This window comes from Serinus canaria, chromosome 4, assembly GCF_022539315.1.
Source record: "Serinus canaria isolate serCan28SL12 chromosome 4, serCan2020, whole genome shotgun sequence".
Classification (NCBI taxonomy): Eukaryota; Metazoa; Chordata; class Aves; order Passeriformes; family Fringillidae; genus Serinus; species Serinus canaria.
In genome coordinates this window covers 60488170-60514010 of record NC_066317.1, presented here as the reverse complement: position 1 = coordinate 60514010, position 25841 = coordinate 60488170, and the positions used below count along the sequence as shown (strand labels likewise).

The 25841-nt window shown below is 39.8% G+C and overlaps 1 protein-coding gene across 2 annotated transcripts in view; it reads left to right on the top strand.

Moving 5' to 3' along the window:
- Positions 1 to 25841, top strand: part of AFAP1 (actin filament associated protein 1) — a 107114-nt gene that overhangs the window by 49440 nt on the left and 31833 nt on the right. For both annotated transcript variants that reach the window (XM_050973342.1, XM_050973341.1), the window contains exons 3-6: positions 4495 to 4592; positions 17450 to 17558; positions 20184 to 20395; positions 23338 to 23517. In XM_050973342.1, the coding sequence (XP_050829299.1) occupies positions 4495 to 4592; positions 17450 to 17558; positions 20184 to 20395; positions 23338 to 23517 (599 nt within the window). The remainder of the gene's footprint in view (positions 1 to 4494; positions 4593 to 17449; positions 17559 to 20183; positions 20396 to 23337; positions 23518 to 25841) is intronic.

Genomic DNA, 25841 nt, shown 5'->3' with positions numbered 1-25841 from the left:
AACATAAGTGATTCACTGTGTACAGGAACCTTTCCACAGAGCTTTGGTGAAGAACATTCCTCACTATTTTTTCTAACAGTACCCATATACTTTTTACCACACTTTTCTGTATGCAGTGACATCTGGGCCCTAAGACCTCTGTCTCCATTACATCTGACAGAAGTACTGCCAGTGTAAACCCCCAGTTTAGATTTTTGAGAAATACCAGAGTTTGTTGAAGAAAAGTGCCACATTGTGAGCAGCTGTATTTCTCTCCATTTGTTTCTTTTCTGGTGCTAGAAAAATGTGGTCTTGTTTGATGCAGTGTTGCCCCCATCTATTAAAGAAATAGTTTTTGCTGTGGGATTCAAGTCCCAGAAGATCTTTAAAGTAATGATTGTCCTCTTTTCCATTTTGACATTCTTAAAGACTGACCACTATTTCTACCTTACATTGAGAGAACAAGGTAGATATCAATTTTTCATATTGTGGAAGGAGTCTTCATGCTCCAAAAGCTCATCAAAATACACCAAACTCCCCAAAAATCTGTAGGGGTGAACCTGCAATTTATGTTTAGAAACAGCTGTATTTTACTGGTATTCAAAATAACCTCAGCAATGCTGAGCTGACACTGCATGTTCTTCTTGCAATCTTTACAACTAGATTTATTAAGAAAAACATGTGACTTTTTCTAGTCAGGTGTCATTCTGTTGTCATCTTTGAAAACATGGGGAAGGATTGTCACATTCATTCTTTTGGGCTTGGGGATGGTGTTCCAGGAGGAAAACCCTCCATTCACAGTGCTGAGCATGTTTCTGGACTCTATAGCTCAATTATTTATGCTGTTAAATTGTGGAGTGGTCCTTGCATTAGTTTGGCCTGACCAGACTTGTGTCCTCCATCAGTTCCTAGGCATGATGTGGGAGATGGCTTGGGCAAAGATCTGATCCCTACAGACAGTTCAAAATCACCCTGAGGGTGAGAGGTCTTGCTGTGTGCCAGGGCACCTTCCTGGGTGTGTCCAGTCTCTGTCTCTATGTGTGGTGACAGATAAGAAGACCCCAGAGCCATAGCTTTCCACTATTCAGCACCTACCATTTAGGTTTTAGAGCCTGTCAGGCTCTGTAACAAGATCCATATCATCCAGTTACAGGATCCATCCATCACCAAGATCCCTATGAGATCCATGTATTAAGTGGTAGGGCTTTGCTCAGTCCAGGTGTTACTGGAACACTTTACTCACCTCTAGTGCCTTTGTTCAAGGAGATCAAATGTAAGTTGTAAAAGTGATTAAAGGATCCAGAAATATGCCTTCAAATTAACCAAAATGAGGTGTCATAATTAATCTTTATGTGGAAAAGGAGTGACTGAGAACAAGCTCCTAGCCTTACACAAGAGTAAGTGCAATGGCTGAATGTTTGTTTCAGAGTGGAAATAAAACACGTTTTGAGCATTGAAGCTATGAACTAATGGAAGAACTTAGCAAGTTCTGCATGCCATTGCTGGCATCTTATCAAGTTGGAATATTTTGCTAAAAGATATGCTCTGGTTCAAGCCAGACTTAAGGAAACCCCCCATAGTTCAGTTAAGTAAGAGATCATAGGTCTATGCTTTATATATCTATAAACTTTAGTTTATGTAATTGAGTGGAATTTAAGCCAGCATGGCCTCTAACAAAGCATCCAGTTTCTCTCCCCAGGCTACTCATGTGTTGCCTCTTCCTTTCTGATCCACAAACATTATTTGCTTTTTTTTTGCTGGTTTAGTCCTAACCAGTGTCACTTCCCTGGTCTGGTTCAACCTGAGGCCACACACATGCTGATGCTGGCTCAGAGGAGAGGTTGGTGCAGGGACAGGAACAAGGCAGGGAAGGAGAGGAACTGCCTCCTTGGGAGCTCTGCCATCACATCCTGGCCTTGAGTGTGTGTGAAACTACCCAGGGAGTCATGTACTTTCCTGGAGCCGACCCTGCTGCTTTTTTTATCAGCCATAACATTCAGTACTCCCATCCCTTTGAAACTATTCATCTCTTCATTAAAATTAAAAGCAATAAAAGATGCATAAACCCACAGTACTGTGTAACTAAGATGAACTATCATTTGGAGTCTGTTTTTCAGATTGTTGTTTTACTCCACCCACACAACTCCACGAGAGCTCTTGGGTTGCTGGCACAGTTTAAGAGGCTTGAGGACTGTGCTGAGTTCAAGCTCTTTAGTTGCATTTGCACAAATCAACAGGGTGAATCCAACAGGATTTTTTCATTGCTGGAGAAACCATGTAGGATCAATGGGGAATGGTGATGATGGATCTGGGAAATTGGGAACTGGCTGGCTTTGTTAGAACGTCTGGAAATGAACAATTATGTTTTTCTTTGTAAAGGTGTGGAAATTATAGTGATGGGCTGGTTGGGTTTCAGTAAAACACTTCAAACTGAGTGAGTTGTTACTTGGGGAATTCTTTAGAAATCTTTTGCCTTGTTTTGTTCCATCTCCCCTAAATGCACACTGTTTTCTTCATCTAACATCTATCAAGCAGAGAGAACTGGGCCAGGCAGATGTGTTCTTCAGGTCATAGCTGCTTGGCCTCAACCTGCCCTGCATCCAAACTAGTAGTTACTCTGAATAGCTGGCAAAACTATAATAAACCTTATTTTTCTTCCTGAGCCTTGGCATGCCCAGTGGAGTGTAGTTCTGAAGAAAACACTTGGCATTTCATTCTAAAACTCAAGACTTTTTTCTAAAAAAGAAAGACACAAAGAGTTTATTTTGGAGTAAGAACTGTTGCTGGATTTAGTCATTTAATATGACTGTCAACACTGCCTGTTTTCCTTAACAGGACCTGATGCCCTAAATTTGTTGTCCTCCGTTTGCAGTGCAAGATGGTAGAAGAAATTAAATGTTAGAGCAGGTTCTTGTTAACATACACATAGATGAAAACTGGGGAAAATAGTTTTATGGAGTCCATAGTATTTACTTGGAATAGTTTGGGATTTTTTCAGTAAAAATCCCTTTATATATGACTTCTGGTTGTTATGGAAAGCATGGGAGACTTAGACATGGATGGCAGTCATAATGTGGACTCAACCACTTGTCCTATATAAAGAGCAACGAGTGAAAGTTATACTGGAAAAAAATAATAAAAGAAATGTTTCCCAAGACTAATCACTCTCTTAATTTGTAGGAAGAAAGAAGAGTCTGTAGTCTTTGGAGACAGTTTAATATATCAGTGTTGTTTTTCAACCCATGACTTCACAGCCAGTAGGACTGGGATCTTATGACAAGAAACGTTTCATCATTGATTACATTTTTGAGAATTATATGATCTTGTCTGAAAGGCATCCATTTTACTGTGTAAATACATATTTTAAAAAGGCAACTAAACACTAGGAACTAAATTCCATCTAGGGTTAAACAGAGTCCAAGCCATGGACTGAATTTTTGCCAGAACATTGAGGAGATGCACCCTAATCTTCTTTTGATATTTAGAAGAATAAACAATATCCTGTTTCTATGAAGGGAATTCAACTGCGATTCAAATTATTGTGCCAAAAACACAGAGTGAGTTGGGCCTTCCTCTTTTCTCCTGTGAGGGAGATGCAACAATGGCACAAAGGACCCTCAAAGCAGCTTTTACATTCATTCTTTTCCCTTATCAAATTCACCTGGAAAACTACAAGGTTATTGCAACAAAAAATTAGTAAGAAGGACATGGTGGGAAAATCTGCTCAGTGTGCATTTCTGTTAATGGTGAATTGCTCAGGGCAGTGTCCCTCAGCAGTGCTCCATGCTGGGGTCTCACAGCATCCTGCTCCCTGGGATGTAGACTCACCACAGCTCCATGATCTGAGGTGGTGCTGGCAGCTGGGTCCCAGGGAACATGGGCACTGTGGGCTTGGCCAAGGAGCTGCCACCATCACTTCCAGAAAACAGGCAGGCTGGGGCTTTACTTCCACCCTCTTCTCCATTCTTTTGGCATGAAAGATGGTTTGGGGCTTGTTTCTCCGTGATGGCCTTGCCCATCCAAAATGTGTCACAGGAACAACTGTTGATCATCTCCACTGAAAAAAGGCAGCTGCTCATGTACTGCCCACAGGCTGTGTTTTATTCACTGTATGGTGCCAGTGGGATGTTTTCAAATGTGGCATATTCCCCCAGTAAATGTTTTTATCTGGCAGGCACCTGGCAGCATGTTTGAATGTTAAGTCTGAGTTTGAGATGGATGGGCAGTTCAGAATGATTTCCTGTAATTTTTTTCAATGTCTGGTATTTGTTGATCCAAACAGCATATATGTCATTATCATATAGAGCAAGTATGTGTTTGTTCTGCTTGATTAAATTCCTGAATTCCCAGCATTCTTCCAGTCCTGCCACAGTAACTGCGCTTGGGAGGTGGGCTGTGATCAGAACTGCATGCCAGATTTCTGTGTGTGACAGTCAGACATGGGAGCCACATGTGGAAAAAATACCCCATTTGCATCCACCAAGGTATTAAGTGATGTTTGTTGCTCTTCCACAGGTTTAGAAATAAAAGAACATGCCCAGAAGCAAGAAGTTGCCAACAGTTTGCCGGCACCTCCTCAAATGCCTCTGCCAGAAATACCTCAGCAGTGGCTGGTGAGTGTTATATTTAATTATATACATGTATACAAGAGAGAATGTATTTATGGTAAGTCCTGAAAGAAATGGTTACAAGGGAGAAGAGCCTGCAGGTCCAGGGAAATAATTATTCCTCTCACTTCTGCTTTGGTTGAGGGAATTCAGTTCAGCCTGCAGAAGAGACAATATAAAATTCCCTGTGGTGAAATAAGCCTGGGAATAGGTCACCTGCAGAGGCTGTGGAATGGCAATCCTTGGAGATTTTCAGAATTCAGACAGAAGTCTGAGCAGCATAACCTTAATTTCAAAGGTTGACCTGTCCTGTGTTGGAGGTTGGCCTAGCCAAGCTCACAGGTCCCCAACAGTTTCTTACACTTTTGTTGGTAACATTTCCTGGAGCAAGCCTAACGAGAAGACTCCTTTCAGTAGCTGAAAAATGAAGATGCAGTGTTTTAAAATGAAGGAAAGTACTTTCTTTTTATAAATAAAGTTTTTAGTGCCTTTCCTGCCCAGTCTCTGGGTAGGAAATTCCCTTCAGATCAAGCAGATGCACTGATTCTTAGAGGTGTTTAGAGCAAAGATACTGATTGAGATCTGTAATTCCATCCAGTTGGGAGCAGCTGTCTTGTTATAGAAAAAAACTGTAAACAAGTTTCAGTGCTTCTGTCATAGTAACTTTACAGTAGATATGATGAAGAAAACATTTTCAACATTTTTTTTGGAGAAGTGTCAGCATATTGTGGTTTAGCCTGTTGAAGGTTGAATAACTGGTACTGATAAAGTATCCATCTCTTTATTCTTGGTCGGAAGATTTTGTGCACTGCAATAAGGGCCATCCATGAAGACCCATGTTCATTGACTCAGGAAGCACAGATGCAGCTTTCAGGGCCAGAGTAACTGCATGGCTGATGTTCTGCCTCATTTTAGTGTGGTATTTTGTTATGACATTTAAGCCTGGGCCTGAGGGAAATATAAGCCAGTAGCATCTTATGAACATAAGAACTAATGTATGAAATGGAACTCCTGGCCAGCCTTTTATAAAATGCTATGGACTGAAGAATAAAATAAAAAAAAAACCACAGCAAACATGTATTGTATGGAATACCTTAATCTTACTTTCTTTCTAAGCAATGCCAGCTTTAAGGTTTGTGACAGTAGATTAATTATGCATATATTTAATGGATGCAAAAGAAGTGTTGTTAATATTCAGTGAAACTTAGAGAATCCATTTCATGGTTAACAGTGCCAGAAACTGATTATTTTTATTTAATTCAAAATACAAGCAGCATAAATTACAAGGGAAAGGGTTCAGAAGAGGCAGGAAAATTATGCAAAATGAACATGCCTTTGAAATGTAGACTTCAGGTACTTCAGGTTTCATAAACTGAAGCCAACTAAGATCCTCATTCTTTTATATTTGTGTGGGTTCAGTTTGGCTCTGAAGATTCAAGTTGTTTTTCTTAGAACAACCCATCTCCTTTTCCTTTCTCATACACTAATGTGTAAATTCCCCTAAAGTTGGTACAGCTGCAGCAAGTTAAATGGTGTGAAGTATGAATTGGGTCCAGGAGGTCAGCGCTGGTTTTTGCAGTAGTTAATTTGGGATTTTTAATAACAAAAATATTTCTCTGGGATACTGTGGGAATTACCATGGAAGTTGACACGGTTAGAGCTGGCTGCAGTGTGGTCTTCCCATGTTGAGCCTGGCAAAGTGGAGTTTGAACATGGCCCTCCCTTGTGATTTGCCTGTAACACTGTGGATGTTTTCACCTCAGTGAATTCATCAAGTTTTTCCATAGTGTTAGAAGCTGATTTTGTGCCAGTGTTTCTGTAATTCTGTTGCTGCAGTGGTGAATTTCACTTCCCTTTCAGTGCCACTATGAGATGAGCCAGGAAGTGTCCCAAGCCTCTCATTGTCTTGCAGTACCAAATACAGGTTACAAGTGGTGATATTTTAATATGGTAGCACATTGTAATTTGTGAAAATGATAACAGACTGCTGCTGTTCTGCAAAAGACCAGGAGGAATCTGAACAAAAAGACAAAACCAGCAGCTTTTTGTCCTTTGAACACTATGGTAAGCTCAGACCCCAGTCTTACTTTGAATTCTTCTCCTGAAGTCACATTGATATAATGGAATTGATCATTATATCATTGACCATTTCTTGGAAACCTTTCACTATTAGGTGTCTCTTTGTTAAACCCTTGTTATTACTGACATGTTCAGAGTCTGTCATCTTTCTTTTCATACACAGGACATTAGTGCCAGTGGCCAGGATCTAATTCTCTCATCCATTACTGCTCTTGCGTGGTAATTTTCAATGCACCCTGAATCAACCGAGTCCTAAAAATTTGTAGCTGATGCCAAACTCTATGAAAACTGTGCATAATTGCAGTGATATAAATACTGAGCTACCTTTCCTAGCCACTCTTCATAGTCTGTGTTTCCATAGCTGAGTGGAAAGAATTCCCTGGGCCCACCAGAGGCTGGAATATGCTGCTGCTGGTTGCCCTTCTTCACATGGCAAGTTGCAAGTCATTCTCTCTTTCTGACAGCTATTCAGGACAGAAAGTCTTTTCCACTTGCTCAGTAGCATCTAGTGATGGTCTCAGCCTCCAATGAAAACACATTGTGCTGAGGGAGCATAGGAATTTACTGGAAGTGAGAATCAATAACTTCAAATAAACTACACTGTTTTAAAATCTCTGGGTTTAGCCCATCAGTTATTGAATGTGATGAAAATTAAAGGTTCATTTACACCACTGTTTCTCTTTATGTCACTCAAGGATTTCTGCATTCAAAAATGTTTAGTCTGAATTGGTGTTTAAGTTTCTACTTATGTAAAGATGTGTGGGTGGGAAGGAATTCAATACTCCTTAAAGTAGTGCCAGGAGCCAGAATTATGTGTGGGCAGGTGCTGTGCAAGGTTTCCTTTGTAAATCTGTAAATAGACCTGCATATTTGCTCAGGCCAGATCTTTTATCAGTTTCATTATTCATCAGCCCATGAACTAGGAGTATAAAATTCATTTTATTGAGACATACTGTTAATTGTTTAAATGGAGTCTCAAGTTATTAAAACACATTAGAGCCTGGAGAGTTTTCCTGGACTCAGTGAGCTTTGAAGGGACGAAGTTGAGGGACAAAGCTGGGCCTTAGGTATACTCCAATTAAGAAAATCACTACACAGTCTCTTAGTAATTCTCTTTTGTATACATTTCCTTGGCTGCATCTGGTCTAGCAGACTTTCTGTCAGGCACAGAAAGCCCCAATCCCCTCCTGCTTTAGTCTGTGTGTGCAGCTCCTTTAGGTGTCTGGCAAATTAAATGCTGCAGATAAAGGATGTGAGGCTTAAGGGCAGTGCTGAGTCCCTCTAGAGAGCTGAGGCACCACTTGTCTGGGTCCCTTACTCTCGGCTTGCCAGCAGGGATGCAGTGCCAGCTCTGAAGCTTTGTTTGGGTCAGCTGCAGGGCAGGAGGTCACTGTGTTTGAGATGGAGTCCTGTCTCTTCTTCCTTCCTGAGCCTGCTCACTGCCAGGGCTTGTCTTCAGCTTGCCTCACCCACCTCTCCATCAGCAGCTGCTTTTTTGGCTTTGCCCTGCTCCTCACAGGCATGAAGCAGTGCTCAAAGATGGGTTTGGAGGAATAACAGAGCCAAGGCTCTGTGCATGCTTCAGAGTGCTGCTGGTGGTTTAACACCTGGGATCCCATCACTGCACCATCACCAAGTTGCCTTGAAGTACATTTTCCACTGAGGCAGTGGGATAATGTCCTGTGTGTCCCGCTGCTCAGATGTGCCTGAGGATTCCTGGCATCAATTATCCACAGCATGACAGTGACAGAGTACTTGTAGCCTCCAAGCATTTGGTTGTCATATTGCTTCTGACAGTTGGTGATTTCATTGCACTGTGCTGTCCAACAAAACCAAACACAAGCAGCACACTTTGCTATTTTGCATGATTTTCACATTGAAATCAAGTGTATGTTTTGTTTTTGTTGGAATATCGACAATTTAATAATTATTTAACTGCAGCAAATGTTCAGCAAAATTCCAGAACCCTGCAGATATGAATCAGAAGAATGGGTCATCTTCCTCCACCCCACTCCTGCACAATGCACATTCACTCTGTAGGAGTGCTTCATATAAATGGCTTTCCTGTTGTGGGGAAATAATTTGACAGCCTCCCTTTATCTGGCTGCCTGTCAGGTAAACTCTGAGATATTTATTAGAAAATGCTGAAATGAGACAGTGCCCTTGGAGAAGAAGAAAAATCACCTGGAAATCGAAAAGATTCTTTAGGTGATTCACCACTAACTATATTAATCATTTTTTGCATAGCAAACAAAAAAAGTGCCAGTTTTTGAGTTTTTTCTAAAGTATGCCTTGAGAAAAGTGCCATAACAGAAGCATAGGTCCATGTGTCGTGTGGATATTTGGGAATCTCTGTTTCATCTACCTTTTTTTTCTAACACTGAAAACCAGTTATTATTCTTCATTTTTCTTTAAAGATGATCTTAAGACAGTATTAATTTTCAGGTTCTTTCCTTCCTGGAGCAGAGTCAAAAGTAGAGTTGAAAGCCACAAAAATAAATTTAACAAATATTCATTTGTTTCACTCAGAGCTGGCTATTCTTTCTGTTTGAACAGGTCTGAGCAAGTTCTTCCATAATGAAGGAAGAAGTAAAGAGGCCTTTTTAAATTATCAGTGCAGTTACTCTTACAGCAGGCAATGATAAAATATTAACCCTTTCAGAAACCAGCCAAAATCTATTCACTAGCATTTAGGTTTCTTTAGCCCACTATTTCAGTTTTAAAGTTGTTCCACCATCCCAGTGTTCCCAGTCTTTGTCTGTGTGTTTAAGTAGGTCTTTTCCCCTCACCATGGTGTGTGTGCTTCAGATACCCTTTGTAATCCCAATCAAATTTCCCCTCAGGTTTCATTTCATTCCACTGTGTATAAGAAAGGCTCTTTCAGTTTCATTCTGAGCTATGGTTTTGTGCTAGTGAATGATGTCAGTATTTCTCCTGGGCACCTGCTATAAGGATCATCTACTTTGATCACAGGTGACCAGAACAGCAGTATGAACATAGAATGAGCATGGAATCATTGAGGTTGGAAAAGACCCTTCAGGTCCTTGAGTCCAGCTGTTTGCCTAAAGCTCCCACCAAACTGTGTCCCCACGTGCCACATCTACATGAATTTAAATGGCTCCAGTGGTGGTGACTTCACTGCTTCCCTGGGCAGCCTGTTCAGTGCTTGACCACCCTTCTGGTGAATACTTCTCTCCCAATATCTGAACCTCCCCTGGCATGACTTGAGGCTGTGACATTTGTCCTGTTGCTTGTCACTTGGGGGAAGAGACTGCCCCCACCTGCCTGCAGCCTCCTTTCAGGTGAGGGGTAGGGTCTCTCCTGAGCCGCCTTTTCTCCAGGCTAAACACCCCCAGCTCCCTCAGCCTCTAAGACTTGTGTTCCAGACCCTTTCCCAGCTCTGTTGTCCTTCTCTGGACTCACTCCAGCACCTCAGTGTCTTGGGGTCCAAAAGGATTTGAGGTGTGACCTCACCAGGGTGACAGTCACTGCCCTGGTCCTGCCACACTATTGCTGATCCAGGCCAGGTGCCATTGGCCTTCTTGGCCACCTGGGCACGCTGGGATTGTGGAATATAATATGTCATTGCATAAGGAATAAGGATGAAGAAATTAATGCCACCTCTTTTTTGGGTTAGCAATGTCTTGCAGGACACTCTAGTTGCCATTTCTGTTTTCCATGGTTGAGGCTGGTGAATTATTGTTGATGATTTATTTCATGTTTGCAAATGGAACCACAGAAAAGTTTTAGCTAAAGCAATTACCTTCTTAGTTAATTTATAGTATACCTTTACAGCAATCCACCTCACCGTATTTCAAAACTTTCCTCATGTCTGAGCTGCCAGAATGAGCTGTTCTCAGCTGCCTTAGGTTGGAATTTACATTTAAACTGCATGAGTTAGAGTAGAGTGGAACTCTTTTACCAGATTCTTTTTATGATCATTATGAAGATGTTTGCCCTTTTGTCTTTTTTTAAATACTGATGATCTTTGACCTTCTTAAGTTATTAAGTTATTAATGTCACAGATTTCGTAGGGTATTGTTCCACCATTTATTGTAGAATGCTCACACTTCTCACCTCAGGTTTTTAATTTCTTGTTTCTATGCTATACCTGTCCATAAAATCCCATCCCTGTGCTGATAGGGACCATTTTTTTTTTTTGCTTTCCTGATCATGCTCATTAATGTTCTGTGCACAAATACATGGGGAAGAAATTAGGCCAGTAAGGACCAAGTCTCCTCTTGTTTTAATTTGATGCAGTGCTCAGGCCCTTAGACAATATTGTTCCAGTGGAAATGGCATTGCCTACACTTTTATCACTGAACTGCTTTGTCCTCACTGTCAAGTCACACACTTGGATGAGTTTATTTACTTCTGGAAGAGAAAGGTGATTTTGTCTTTTCTGGGGAGTACAGACACTTCTTTGAGCACAGTCAGAATAAACAACTCTGGCTGAGAGCCCCATGCTGCTTAAAATTCAGATTAATCCTTCTCATGTAATATGTATGACAGTGTTCCCTAGCATTAATTAAGGCCCATTTCATTTCTTGGTACACACAGACCCTTTGCTTGACATGACTCGAGTCTGTTGTTTTGTCTGAGTGATGCTTCCAACTGGCTGTGTAATAATCTCTTATTATAAATTATGAATGATACAGAAATACCTTGTTTTTGTTTCTGGCTCATTGTTTCTGGCTCATTTGCTTTCACTTCTAATTATTTTGTTAGATCTTCTGTTCCTTCCATTGAGTCAGGAGTTTATTTTCACTCCCATTGTCCACAGAGTTTGGGTGTAACTCTTTCCAGCTCCCTGTCCTTTCAGTGGTGCATTCCATGCTCCAGTCTTTTTGGTTTTATTTGCTATCTCAAATAATATGTATGTAATTACATACAGCAGCAAGAACTGAGATAATTTATGTGTCTGACAGACTGACAGTGCCATCAGAGGTGCAAGAACCAACTCAGTTTTCTACTTTGTCAATATACTGTGTTGTTCTGTTACTGTTGGTCCTCTTCATTGTCACCTTTGCCTTCCTGTTTCTTAGCTGAAGGGGTTATTCAGGTACCTGAGCAGATGTGTTTTACCTTGTGAAACAGTAGCTCAGCTCCTGGTGAGGTACAGGTGAAAATGCTCTCCAGACAATCTTCAGATCAAACTGTGGAGCCATAGGACGCCCTGATTCATTCCTTAATGTGAGCAAGCCTGTTCAGATCTCTTTCCCATCATCAGGCTGTGCTCTCTGAGGCTGTGATCTGTTTGTAGTCACTGTCTAAGCACTTTTCCAGTGATACCTTTAATTAGGCATTCACCCCCGAGTCTGCAGACACGCTCTCAGGCTGTGTCAGATGTTCCTCCACTCCCTGGAGGACAGGGTGCCAAGTGTGTGCCTTCTGTTCTTAACCTTAAACCTGCTCAAATCCCTGCTCAGGATCACCCCCTGAGGAGAAGCTCCACTTGAGCTTGCACTCATCCTCTGCCTGGTGATCACTTCCACTTCTTTCCCCCTTGCTCTCATCTCTTCAGCACTGCAGGAGCTGGTGGGTGACCAGGTCTGCTATTAATGGGATTCATATTGCTGGGCCTCCCATCATGTCACACCCTGGTTGTTGATTTCTCAGGGAATTCCTTCTGGTTTTTCCTGGTAGCACTGGCATTGTAGAGGTGTGTGCATCTGCAGATGAATGCATCTTCAGTCAGAGATGGTCAGGAGGGACTACACCATCAAGTGTCCCTGTTACCCCCCTTCTGGTGGGACTGACAGGGTTACTCCATTCCAAAAAGTTGAGCTTTGCAGCTGTCTGTCTGGTTTTGTTGCCTTTTGTCCTCAGAAGCTGGGAAGTTGTTAGACTTCCTTCACATTATTTGGCTCCCAGTTTTGTGGTCTCCAACTGACAAACTCAGAAATAATAAACTTAGAATAAGAAGCAGAGGTCAAATGAAGAATATTTCTCAGCTTTTCCTTGTATACCCTCAGGCTAATATTGCACAGCTTAAAGTGATCTTAATGTCCCACAAAGTCAGCACTTTTGTCCAGAAGAAATCCAAGGTCCATCCAGGTCCTCAACTGCTGAAAATAAATAGTGAATTCTCTTGAGCAGAATTTTGAATTTATTTAAGGGCTGTCCTACCAAGTGCTTGACAAGTACTAATGCCCAGTTTCTAACCCTTAGAGTGTTACAGAAAAAGCCTGATTGAAATGAATGCTCAATAATTTTGTGAATTGTGTTTTACCCAGTTTGTTGGTTCATCTTGCTTTGTGGACCTCCAGTTCTGCACATGTGTAGTTAGGGATCATAGATGTGTGCATACTCCTCCCCCTGCCTCCAGGCTGAAGGTGCAGTGGGATTGTGCAGAGGTCAGGTCTAAGCTTGCTCCAGAGCAAATGACATGTGCCTGTCTCAAAGTTTGTTCCTGACAGCCCAAATTTGCCTGCTGGCCCCTGAGCAGCTTTCTTGGACATCCCCAGTGTGTGACCCCTTTCCTGTTCTCGTGTTGCTGCCTGCAGCACTGAGGGGCTGTGTGTGAGCTGGATCCAAACTGGTGCTTGCTGTAGTAGCACAGCTCTAAGTGTGGCACTTGAGTTGCTGGCAGTGTTTGCCTGCAGCACAGGTTACTGACGGGCTCTGCTGAGCTCACTGCTTTGCACTGGAATCTCCACATCCCAAATCACTGCATAAAGGAAGGTGTTTCTTTCTATTTTCTGCAGAGTGTAAGACTTCACTGGGGTATGAGGTGATTTTATATCCTCAGGCCTCTATACACTGACATTTATTTTCCTTTGTCACTGAGACCGCTTTCCATATTGTCACCAGATTATCAGACCACCTGTAAGATAAAGTTACTACCTTGCTCAGTACCCTTGGACAGAAAGGGGGGAAAAAGTAGTGTATCTCTTAGGATAAAGGAAGAAAGAGTTTATTTGTGGTCTGTGGAACACAGGTGGGCAGGTGAAGATCATAATATGCCAATAAATTAAAAAGTCCATACAAGTCTGTTTCAGAGTCAGTAGGATAACAAATTTTACCATTTTGTTTCTCTCTCTTAACAATCAATCCTGTCAGCTGGAATTGGGCATCCTGTGCACAATCCAGTCTCTAATTCCATCAGAGATCTCAGCTCTGTAGTGTAATGATCACCTCATCTGCTGCTTGGTTTCAATTAAAGCAGCTCTCAGTTGGTCTCAAACCCAGGACCTGACAAACATCTTCATCAGTGCTGTTTCATTATTGCTGTTATTGTTCTGGGCAACAACATATTACATCTTTGTCCTGTTTCCTCCAAGGAGATAAAAGTAATGTCAATTTCTTTTCTCTGTTCTTATTTCTGTGACTGAGAGAGGTGGTTTAGCTAGAGAGACAGCATTCTCTAGGCTTTTTCTCTGTTGCCTCTCTTTAAAGCAGAACAAAACAAACAAAAAAGGAGAAATTCATGCTGATGCCTTCCTTGCAGGTTGCCAGGTCTTTCCTCCTGATACCACTCAAGCTACACATGTTCTGGTCTTTTTTTAAAATTTAATCTTTTTACAGAATATGTAAATAATTTTTTGGGGTTTATGGCCTTTTTATATTTTCAGGTAAACTATAGAAAATTTATTGAATAAAGACTTCATTCATGATTCATAACTTCATCAAAATTCTTCCACTAAAAATTGCTGAGTGGAAAGAATGAAACAATACAACAAGCAATAGTAAAAACATTAAAGAACTATAATTTAAGTAACTAATACCAGAATGCACACATATATGTTTTTTACATATCTTGGTGGTCAAACTCATAAACTCCATAGCTGCCAAAAGATGTAGTTGTTTATGGTACAGATTTGAGTGAGATTTTATTTTGTATTTAATCAATTGCGGGTTTTTTCAATATTAAAGCAGCCCCACTTTTATCAGAAAGTATTTAATGCTGGATGTTTCTGTTTCTCCCTTTTAAAAAAATAATTTTTTATAATTGTTTTCAACTTTGTTATGGCAAGCACTGCAAAATGCATTTCAGAGAGGAGGGCCCAGTTAATTCAGCAATGGATTCCATCTGTGTTGACCTTGGCTGCAGAGCCCAGCCCTCCTCAGCTGTATGAAGTAACTGGTGCTCCAGCAGGGTTGAAATCAGACAAGCACCATTTGTGTTTCATTTCCTTTTTTCTTTCTTTCTGAATAACATTTTGTCTAAAAACAAGGATTTTTTTTTTCCCCTCCTGATCTTTATTGGAACTTCTCATTTGTCCTGGGATAAAATACAGCTTTGAAACCTTGGTGCTGTGTCAAGTCAGAATTGGAATGACTCAGGACATGTATTTCCTGGGTGAATGAGGTTCAATAATGATAGGAATTTCATATATTGTATGCACCTGATGGAAAAAATGGTCTAAGGCTAGACCAAGAAATTAATTTGTCTAATGAAAAGGGTGATATGAATGTATACTGCCCCAGGAACAAACTGTGACCCCAGTTAATGAGAACAAGGTTCACCCACTTGTGTGAAGGGGGAAATCAACTCTTTGGAGGCAGTTCTGCCTTGTGTTTAGCACTTCAGGCTACACAGAGGTGATATGTGTAGAGCAAATTAATTGCTGTCAATTTTCCAACAGTAATGAACATGTAATAATTTTTAATGTCCCTTATGGCTGTTGTGCAGCAGCAGCTAACCTTGAAAGACTCATTTATTTTGTCATGATGTGCAGGTTGTCAATTGGATTTTTTTTTCAGCAAAATTATGGGATCACTATACTAAAAGCCATATTTTTTCTGTATTTTGCTTTGACAGATAATTTCTCTAGGAAATCTGGTCTGTGAGGGAATCTCATTTGGTTCACATCATAGGTAACAGTAATTGCCAACTGTAATTTGGTAATTGATTGTGACATAAGAAGTTGGCTGTATCATTTGATAATAGAAGTAATATTGGTGTAAATTTCAGTCAGACCAGGGATTTCTGTGTTCAGTTGTGAATCAGTTCATTGTTTATGAAAAGTTTTTCATTTTCCTTGGTGTGCAAGGGTAAGTCCATGCTGGATGAGCTGAAGGGCAGGGTTAGTCACTAGCTCCTTGCCTTCCTGCACTCTGGGAATGCACAAGCACTTACCTGCAAGGTGGAAGAACCTCCTTGCTGGGAATTGGACTACAGAGCACTCTAAGGCTGGGACTCATTTAGTGATAGTGTCAAGAACTGGGGGACTGGTGTGGGAGTGTAATCAGCAATGAGATTTGGAGATGTCTAGCTTTGAAATATTCAAAGGTGAATCCAGCCCTGAAAGTGCCCACAGAAGTAATTTCACTGCAGGTAATGGCACATGTTATTAAAGCTCAGGCTCCTCCCAGGTAACTTCAGGTCTGTAGCAAAAGAGGAGCACAGTCCCTGTGGCCTCCTTGGTGTGATGTGGAAGAAGGCTCTGCTAGACAGGTCAGCCCACCTGAGGTACAGCCCAAAAGTGTCTGTACCTCTGTATCTGACCAGGTTCTCACTTCAGCATCTCCCTTTATTCCCTTAGTTTACCCCAGATCAGTCCAGTGCAGACAAACACCATTGCATCTCTGTCATTCCATAAAAAAAATATATTGAAAAACTGTTACTGCAGAAATACAACTCTGCTTGCAAGTTAAATTTTTGTAATCATGAAATAAGCCACTGGTGCTGAAAAAGGCTTCAGTATTTTCTCTAACACATAAATACGAAACTAAAAACCTGGGGCAAATATGTATGGGTTCCATAAAATAGAGTTGTTTTGGTACTTGTTAAGGAAATAGAACAGTAAAGTCATATGGAAGAAGTCACAGAGTACTAAATTTACTTTGTTATTATATCAACGTACCACCAGTTGGTCAGTTTTAAATTAAAAGCAGGTTTATATTTAAAGGAAGCATTTTAGAATTTGACCTATTATTTGACATATTTATTTTATCATGTAATTGTTTATTGATTTTTCAAACTGTTCCTGGTTTGTGGATCACTTTTCACTATGTAGAAATAGCATTATAAACATTAATATGTATATTAAGAATTGATTTGCCACTGAAGAAACACCTATCATGAAAATATGGTTCAATTTTCTGTCCTTAGTCTCTGCCAGCCCCTGCTGTTTAACTTTCCTACAGTGTCCAACCAAATTGCTGTTTGCTGCCCTAATGTGAATTATTTTAGGTGTAAAATGCTAAAAAATAACCTTAACACCGTAAAGTATTTTGTGCATAGAAATCTCTTTCCTACATAGACCCATTAGATTTAAATGGACAACTATATCTTTTCAGCATTTTTACCACTTAATGCTGTTGTAAAGAAAAACTCTTTTAATGTAGCTGTAGTATTGATCTTGCCATCCTTAGCAATGACAAGAAGGAGTCTACAGTGTTTGTCATCTCCAAAGGACTCAGTTGGAGGATGTGTAAGAAGGTTTTGTTTCCTTATCATGAGTGGAGGTAAAGGTCTGGATAATAATGATACATTTAAAAATGTGTCAGTGTGTTATGAAGCATAATTAAGTTGCTTTACTGCTTCATATCTCAATCTTTACTTATTATTGTTTAATTATAATAACATATGAGGGAGGAACTTGAGATTTGGGCTTTCTTCTCATCTAAAAGATGCTACCTTGCAGAGCATCTAAATGAGCCCTCCAGAGCCTTGCCTTTAGAGATAGTTAATGTAAGAAATAGCCAGAAGAGCAGGGTTTATGAAGCTGGTTGCATTGGCACTGATCATGAGCAGATGTTCTGTCCATGTTTAATTTAACACCTTCTTGGTCTGTAATCACTTTTTCTTTTTTTTTTTTTTTTTCCTGTTCATTTAGCCACCAGATAATGGGCCTCCACCACTGCCAACATCCTCCCTTCCTGAAGGCTACTATGAAGAGGCAGTGCCACTTAGTCCTGGGAAGGCTCCTGAGTACATCACTTCCAGTGAGTAAGATATTTCTAGGCAGTTTCTGAGCAGTTGGTAACTCCAGTGCTCAATGCTCCACCTCTCTTGGTGCTGTGGTGATGTGTCATAAGAGTCACTTTGACATTTTGGGCCATTCTGGTTATCCTTGCTGGCCATGCCTTGGCTGGTGCAACTGTTTGGGTGCCTGGATGGTTTCAACTGTTTGTGTGCCTTTTGGTTTGCAGATGTCTTGTGCATTGGATTGGTTTGCAGAACTGTTTTGGTGTGCATTGGATTGGTTTACAGAACTGTTTTGGTGTGCCTTGGGTTGGTTTACAGAACTGTTTTGGTGTGCATTGGATTGGTTTGTAGAACTGTTTTGGTGTGCATTGGATTGGTTTGCAGAACTGTTTTGGTGTGCTCAAACCAGGCTCCTTTTACAGAAAACTAAACTTAGTACTCAAGGGAGGAGCACATAAACAGGTTTCAGCACCTATTGCAGACAGAGGGTCCAAATTAGACCTTAACCTTTTAGACTGCTTTGAACCACAGACAATGAGACAATGGGCACACTGGACCAGGAGTCCAGAGTTAGCTACTGCCCAGAGTAAGCCCCTCTAAATTGATCACACTGTGAATGTGGAGGTCTCAGAAACAGGTACTGACCTGCACATCTGCCTGCTGTGCCTCTATTGCACTGAATTGCTTACTAAAATAGACAAATAAAAAAGGAAGGAAAAAAAAAGGAACTGTTGGAAAGATGTGATTTGCAGCATTTCTGATGACACATTGTGGAAAGGGATGGATTTGTCACAGCAGCTCCCAGAAGTCATGTGTGATGCCCATGGCAGTAGTTTTGTGACCACTCATTCAGAGCAGTAGGCAGAGGGCTACCTCTGGCTGTCTACCAGAATGTCCTTCTGCAACACCCAAATGTTCTTTTTCACACCCAAAGACTTCCCCAAAGAGCTGTGCACTTCAGTGGAGCTGTGCTGAGAGCACCCTGATGAAACACTGCAGTGACTGCTGTGACCTTTACACAGGGTCATTTGTGTACCATCTTTTTGCTGCTTTTTTTATTGGCTGGAGTAATTTATTACTTGTGTAGGGCTGATTTATCACTAATCATTATTTTCTGTGGTCCAAAGATTAAAGGCGTATCTTCCCTTGTTTTATAGCCATTTTAATTATTTTAAATTATCTCTCTATTCTTAAAACATGCATAGGAGTCACCTTAAAACTAAAATACTGTTCATCTGTATACTGCACAAACTGATGTTATCTAGCAGCTTTTAATTAACCTAAGAAATTCAAGGTAAGAAAGAGTTTCATGTGCTGGAAAGCAAATGAAAGAACATATGGACTTAGAAGAGCAGCAGAATCACTCTTTTCTTCATTTCCTCCCTTGAAATTCTGCAGGGTGGTCCTGCTATTCCCTGTAACCCAGTGAGCTTCTGACTTGGGTTTTGTTGTTAAACAAGAGCTGTGCTCAGGCAGAAAAATATTAATAGCACTGCTAAATATCACCTAGGGAAAAACAAGACAAAGTATGAAGCTGATTTCTTATTGTACTTAACCATTTAAATGCATAAAAATAATTAGGATATCAGCCTTAAAAGTTCAATAATAATTCAATAATTTAAAAATATATATATATCTCCAGACATTTAAAGCTCTGTTAGCATCTCACTTGCTGAGATTTTATTATATTTTCTTATGTTCTGAGCTTTATCATATCTTAAAAATTGTGTTAAAAGAATTCCTCTGGTCACTGTTAATGAATTTGTTTTTAAATTCAATTGTGCAATTAGTAATACATCTTCACTCATGCAAAATGTCCACTAAATACATTTCTGTGGTAATTCAAATCAGGTACCAAAGTACATTCAAAGATAAAACCTTAGCTGTTTGGAGTATTTGAGATGGAGAAGAAAATAAAAAAAAGTGCTTGAAGTAGAAGAAGTGCAAGAATGCAGCAATTGGGATAGATATAATTATTTTAAGTAAACATTCCCATGGAATATTTTTGTAATGTCATTAATAGCAAGGAGACTTACATACCATGTGTCTTACCTGTAAAAATAAACAAGCACTGAAGAAAATTGCAGAACATAGTCATGAAAATGAAATATCTCTAACCTTCCCAAGTCCCTCTGATTGGCTTGTAAATAAGTGCTTGCATGTGGATGAAAACAAGAGTGTGTATGACTTACTTGTCTGTATTTGGGAATTACATGAAATGTTATGGTGGGGAGATCCTGCCCCATAATGTGTTCTTATGACCTTTTCCATATGGGGTGTTTGTTTCTCGATGTGATGTACTAAAGCAAGATGGAGATGGTTCTCTGTGAAAGAATTACAGAAAATGAAGCTATCTGTCAAATAATATTTTGAAGATGGTGAAACACTACCTAAAATTCTAGCTATGTATTCCCAGCTTCCTGTTTCATTAAAATTCACAAGGTGTCTGTATGGGTCTTGGCAAAGAATCTTATGGTTAATTAATTTAATGCACTGATATTACTGAGCACTGAAACAGTAACTTGCTCATGGCTGACTTTCAAAAGCTTTCACTTAAAATGAACCTTCTTGAGGTTTTCAGTTATTTCAGTATGCTTCATGGCTAAGTGTTTTAACCTAACACTTTTACATTTTTATTAAAGATTATGACTCAGATGCCATGAGCAGCTCTTACGAATCCTATGATGAAGAAGAGGAGGATGGAAAGGGGAAGAAAATGAGACATCAGTGGCCTTCTGAGGAAGCCTCTATGGATCTGGTGAAGGATGCCAAAATCTGTGCCTTCCTTCTTAGAAAAAAACGATTTGGGCAATGGACCAAACTACTGTGTGTTATCAAAGAAAACAAACTACTGGTAATTCTTATTTTTAGCTAGCTATATTTTCATTATACCTTTTAAATGTTGTATTTATTTTTACAGGAATCTGATTTTTGGAATATGTTCTGCAAACAGTGGCCAAGTCTGCAGTAACCTTACCAAAGAGTTCGGTCATGATTTACCGGAGAAGCAGAAAAGCACTGAAATTATAAGTGTATCATTTCACCACTTAGAACTTTGATTTTTATTTCACTTAAGCTTGAACCCCAGCAGTTCTCTCATATTGGAAAGAACATCTGGCCCATTATCTTCTAAAATATTTAATTTGGAAAAAAATAGTTGCTGAAACTGTAAATCCAGTCTTTCATTCCCTGCGGACAAAAAAATCTCATAGGGAGCTCTGTGTGTGAACTGTTGGATCAGACTGCTGGAGAGAAAAGTCCCTTGTTGGACTGAGAATTCACTTGGCAGCATATGCTGTGGTGATGTACACACTTTAAACTAAACCTTTGCCATCTGTTCTGCAGCAATTATGATGCAGTATTCACATTATGCACAGCTGCATTATAAAAGGGACAGAAACAAGTGGATGGATTTATTCCTTAAGCAAATCTGTTATGCTTCTTTCTGATTGGAGGCACCAGTGAAAGATTCCATGAATTACCCGCTCACAGATGTATTTTTGTTTTATTAAAAGAGACCTTAATTGAGGGAAGCATTTACTGTGTGTTGTTATGAGCAAACTAATGCTTAAATTAATCAATAAGTTGGGGTCCTTGGTGCTCCTGCCTTCTGATACGGTGCTTCCAGCCATTGTACCTAATTACATAACAATTACTGCACTATCCCAAATGTTAAAAGCTGATTAACAAGTTATAGAACATTTTCTGTAGAACCTCTGCTCTACAGTGGTACGGTGTAGTTTGGGTGTGTTCACTTTCCAAGTACATTTGTGCTTATGGCAGTATAGAAAGTAGCAGGATGTGACATAGAGGTAAGAGATTCCTGAAAGTACAGTTGGAATGAATTTGCTAGTTTGTAGTAGCTTTAATATTTGTATCCTCCTGTATTTAAATGTTAAAAAAAAGTTCATTCTGATTCAGCTGTTATTATATTCTTATAATGCCATTATCTTTAATGCACATTTTTATCACTGTATATCAGTATCATATCAGATTTCAGGACCATCTGATAACAGCTTGGAGAAAGGAAGGGAAGAGACAGAGAAACAACTTTTTCCCTGAAGTCATACAGCATTTGTTCTACAATTACATTTATTGTTCCATATAGAAATATGTTATTTTTTATATTTTCATTTCCTTTACCCACATGTGTGGTCCAAAAAGCTTTTTTTTTTCCTTATAGGGATCATCTTTCAGTAATTCTATAATGGGGATTAAGAAAATAGAAGTCACAATAGGAGTCTGACGACCAAGTTACACAAGATTGGTTTATTGTTTGAAGGAGGGCTTGGACAGTTAACTTATGAGATATGCAAGTAAAACAAATATGTGTTCTCAGAGATTAGTCACAAATGCAGCTGTCATCATAAAACAAAATTATTTTAATTAGAATTAGACATTAGAAATAACTTTTAGTAGGGAATTACTTTTCACCTAAAGTCTGTTAGGGACTCATTTTTCACTTAAAGTCTCAGTTTTCACTAAAAGAATATATACATGCTTCAGTTTTAGCAATGTATAATTTTAAATAAAATATTTAGATTAATATAAAAGGAATTACAAGCTGTTTATTGGTTCTTAAAATGAATAATGTTGTATATCTTCAAGATTTCATGGCTTGAAAGCTTATTATTTTTTAAATGTTGCAAATGAAAAATCTGTGACCAAATTGGAGAAACTTTGGTGTAATGGGCTTTGGAGAGGGAAGGCTTGTCAGTGATCTGGAGAAACTGGTTTAGAGTTGGCTGTATTGGCTCAGCCTAACTTGTAGTGTTTATAGCATACTTTTATCAATTTTCTTCCAGCCAGTTGCATCCTGGCATGAATGCTGCTGCAGACATGCAGAAGTTCATGTGCTTTTCTCTATTCACATAAATGCCCAGCTGTTCTTTGTATGCAGATACTAGTTAGTCTTCTTGATTGTCAGACACCCCTTTATTACCAGATGTCTTTTCAGCCTTAGTGCTTATTTGTATGAGTGAAAGCACAGTTAACATAAGTATATAAAATAACTGTACATTCATATGGAAAGTTACACATTGTTCTGCAGTCTTTGGGAGCCTCAGCTGTTCTGGTGGGTTGGAAGGTGGGAATGGAGATTGGGTCTGTAGGACAAGTGATGTAAAAAGGGAGCCCTCTGTCTTCAGATCACCAGTTCCAGCAGAGAACAGGCCATCAGTGACCCAGCAGGAAATGGCTGTTACTGATGAGGGAAGTAATGTAAGTACAGCATTGTAGCCAGGAGCTTACAAAGTGAAGTAGCATGGAAATTTCTGCAGAGACTATTTGTATTAACTGAAAAAGTGTAAGGTTTTTTTTACTTATCTCAAGAAAATGATCAGGTCAGTAAGGCATGTGCCAGTGACCTTGCAGTTGCAGTGTGTAGGCACTGATGTAGATTTGCCTTCATATGGTGGCCTGTCACTGGAGGGCAAGGTAAAATCTGGGATTTAAAGTTGTTAAGTTACAAGTTTATTGTGCTGCTATATGTGAACAGATATCCTAAATCACCCTCTTCCTACCTGACCAAGGTCAAGGTTGAGTCATAAGGACAATGCTCTTGATGCTCTCCATATGTTGTACCTGTCCTGCAATAAGAGGCATCTTTATTGTCAGTCTGGAAGTAATTTTGCTCTACAGAGTGGATGAGTTTGCTCTGGCTGAACTCTGTGGTATGTGTCAAATATATTCAAAATTTTAGGAATTAAAAATATAGCATTTCTACATGATAAGAGTTTGCCCCCAAGATTCAGAAATATAATATCTAACTCTGGGACTTCCCTTATGTTTATTTAGTGTTACAAAAGCTCCAAGGACCAGCAGCCCCAGATGGAGCTGTTCCTGAATGACTGCAGTATCACCTACATTCCCAAAGACAGCAAAAAGAAGAAGCATGAGCTGAAAATCTCTCACCAAGGAGCAGATGCCCTGGTTCTGGCAGTGCAGAGCAAAGAGCAGGCAGAACAGTGGCTAAAGGTAAGGGACCTTTTCTGACCAGGAGTTTTTAAACTACCCACAGTGTTCACATTGCTCAGTTGCTGTGTGCAAACTGAGACACAGATAACAACTTCCACACAAACCCAGACCACTTAAATCCCATCTACTTTGGGACTGCAGAAATACAGACTTTAGGTTCAGGCCTCGAAGCAATTCCTCAGGGTTAACCCAGTGCTGCTGCTGTGATGGTTTTCACTACTGAGAGCACAATAATCTGGCACAGAGAGGAGAGGTGGCAAATTCCCCTCCATCTTCTTCTCCAATTCATTTTCCAGAAAGATTTGGTTGTTAGGGCACACCTAAGGTGTGGAAGGTTCACATTCCCTCAGGTGGAGGCAGCTGGTACCGATACTATTTTTGGCATAGTGTCACCTTTTTAAAAAGAAGATTCTCTGAGGAGATACCTGTTTGAAATGCTCTGGCTGGAGAAAAATCCTGCAGCTTCCTGAAGGACATTCAAGTTTCCTAATTCTGGTTTAGCAAGGTATCATCTGTTATGGTTTGTCCTGCGAATGCAGACTTTGGAGAAAATGGGATTTTGTCATCTTCCATTCCTTTCTGTTCAATGTCTGCAAACATGGAAAATCCCAAGGCAAGGGCTGCAGATACAGATCCTAACCAGATTATTTATGTTGGACTTTGCCAGTCTCAGAGGTGGAGGTCAGTCAAGTAGTGTGGGAAACTATCACTGCAGTTGCAGTAGCAACTGTTTTAAGACCTTGAAATCCAGCCTTTTAAATACATGTATAAGTCTGAATGCATCAGACCCATCAGGCATTCTTCATGCTGTGCTCTGATCTAACCTTATATGGTACTTATTTTTCTAAGAATAAATTGTATTTCCCCAAATACAATTGAATTAAACACATAGGAATTTCCTGATGGCAGATAGTTTTTCTGCAGAAGAGGGAGACATAAAATGCAGCTTAAGTGGTATAAATTCTGCTGTGGGCTAATGCACTAAATGGAAAGTTAATCTGTAATTTCCTATTTTGCAATATTTGAATATACCTTTTGGGGGTTTGAGGTTTATGTGTGTTTGGTTTTGACTGTGGCTTTGTATCCTAGCTTAGAAAATGCTCTCTTGTCGTTCTAATGGCAACTAATCCCAGCCATGTATTTGTTAGGCTTCTTCTAACAGCAGTATCTTGTCCTAAGTTTTAAAGTCATGCAAGTGTCCCACTAGTTCAGCTAGCAGTTCAAAACCACTGATTGGAATGAAGAGAAGTTCATAAGTCATGTTCCCTTGCAAGGGAATTCCGCTGTAATTAGATCATAGGAGCTGCACCCTTATTTCCTGTGTTCTGGATTTAGTAATGCTGAATTCACTGGCATCTATCAGACGTTCTTTCATAAAAAGGGTTTTATTTTTTTAAATTGTATATAAAGCATCCCCACACAGGCAGGCAGAGCAGTACTAGATTTTTCCATATCCCAGATGCATTCCTGCTGCTTCAAAATGAGAAGAAAAAGAGGGATTTTGTGCAGTTCATGTTCACACAGTTGTGTATTCTGTGTGTCTGCAAAGCATTTGGAGGCAGTCTGACAGCACTTTATTTAGCTCCTTCATGCTGCAGAGCTCTCTATTCATGAAATCTTTCAAGTACATGGCAGTGTTACTGTACTCAACTTCCAAGTCCTCAGTGCTGCTTCAGCCCTTTGCTTCTGCAGAAATTGCCTTTCCCACAGCTAACCAGAAATGATCTCTGCAGCTCTTGCAGCAGCTCCAGTGTTTTCCAGAAGAACTATGGCGTTTGGAGAAATAAAATAAGCATTGCTTTCTGTATTTTTTAAAATACACCAATATTTAAGATTTTTTTTTAATATTATATAGGCAATTATGTTTAGATCATTCAAGCCTTACTCAAAATTAGCTTCTGAAAATCACGTGTGGCTTTGTGTAGGACATTCTTACACTATGAAAGAGGTCACTGATGTAGAATACTTTGGACCCTTTTTTTTGTAAAGATGACACCAAGAAAGCCCCAACTGATAAACATAGTGCAAATTGAAGTCTAGACTGGAAACCACAAAGGGAGTTTCAGATTTACCAGCTAACAAATGCTTGATGAAAACAGATAGCTGATGTCACCAAAGAGCCTGTCAAGATTTCAGAGGAAGGAACAAAGCTAGTATAAATTCAGGCTAGAGCTGAGATCATCTCTGTAATATGGTGGGCAACAAAAAGGGGTGGAATTTTCCAGACTTGAGTCCTAAAATGTTCCCACAAAAATGTACATGAAAAAAATGTGTGCAGTCACACACTCTGACCCAAAAATGATCTTTTTCCATGTGTGCTTGAG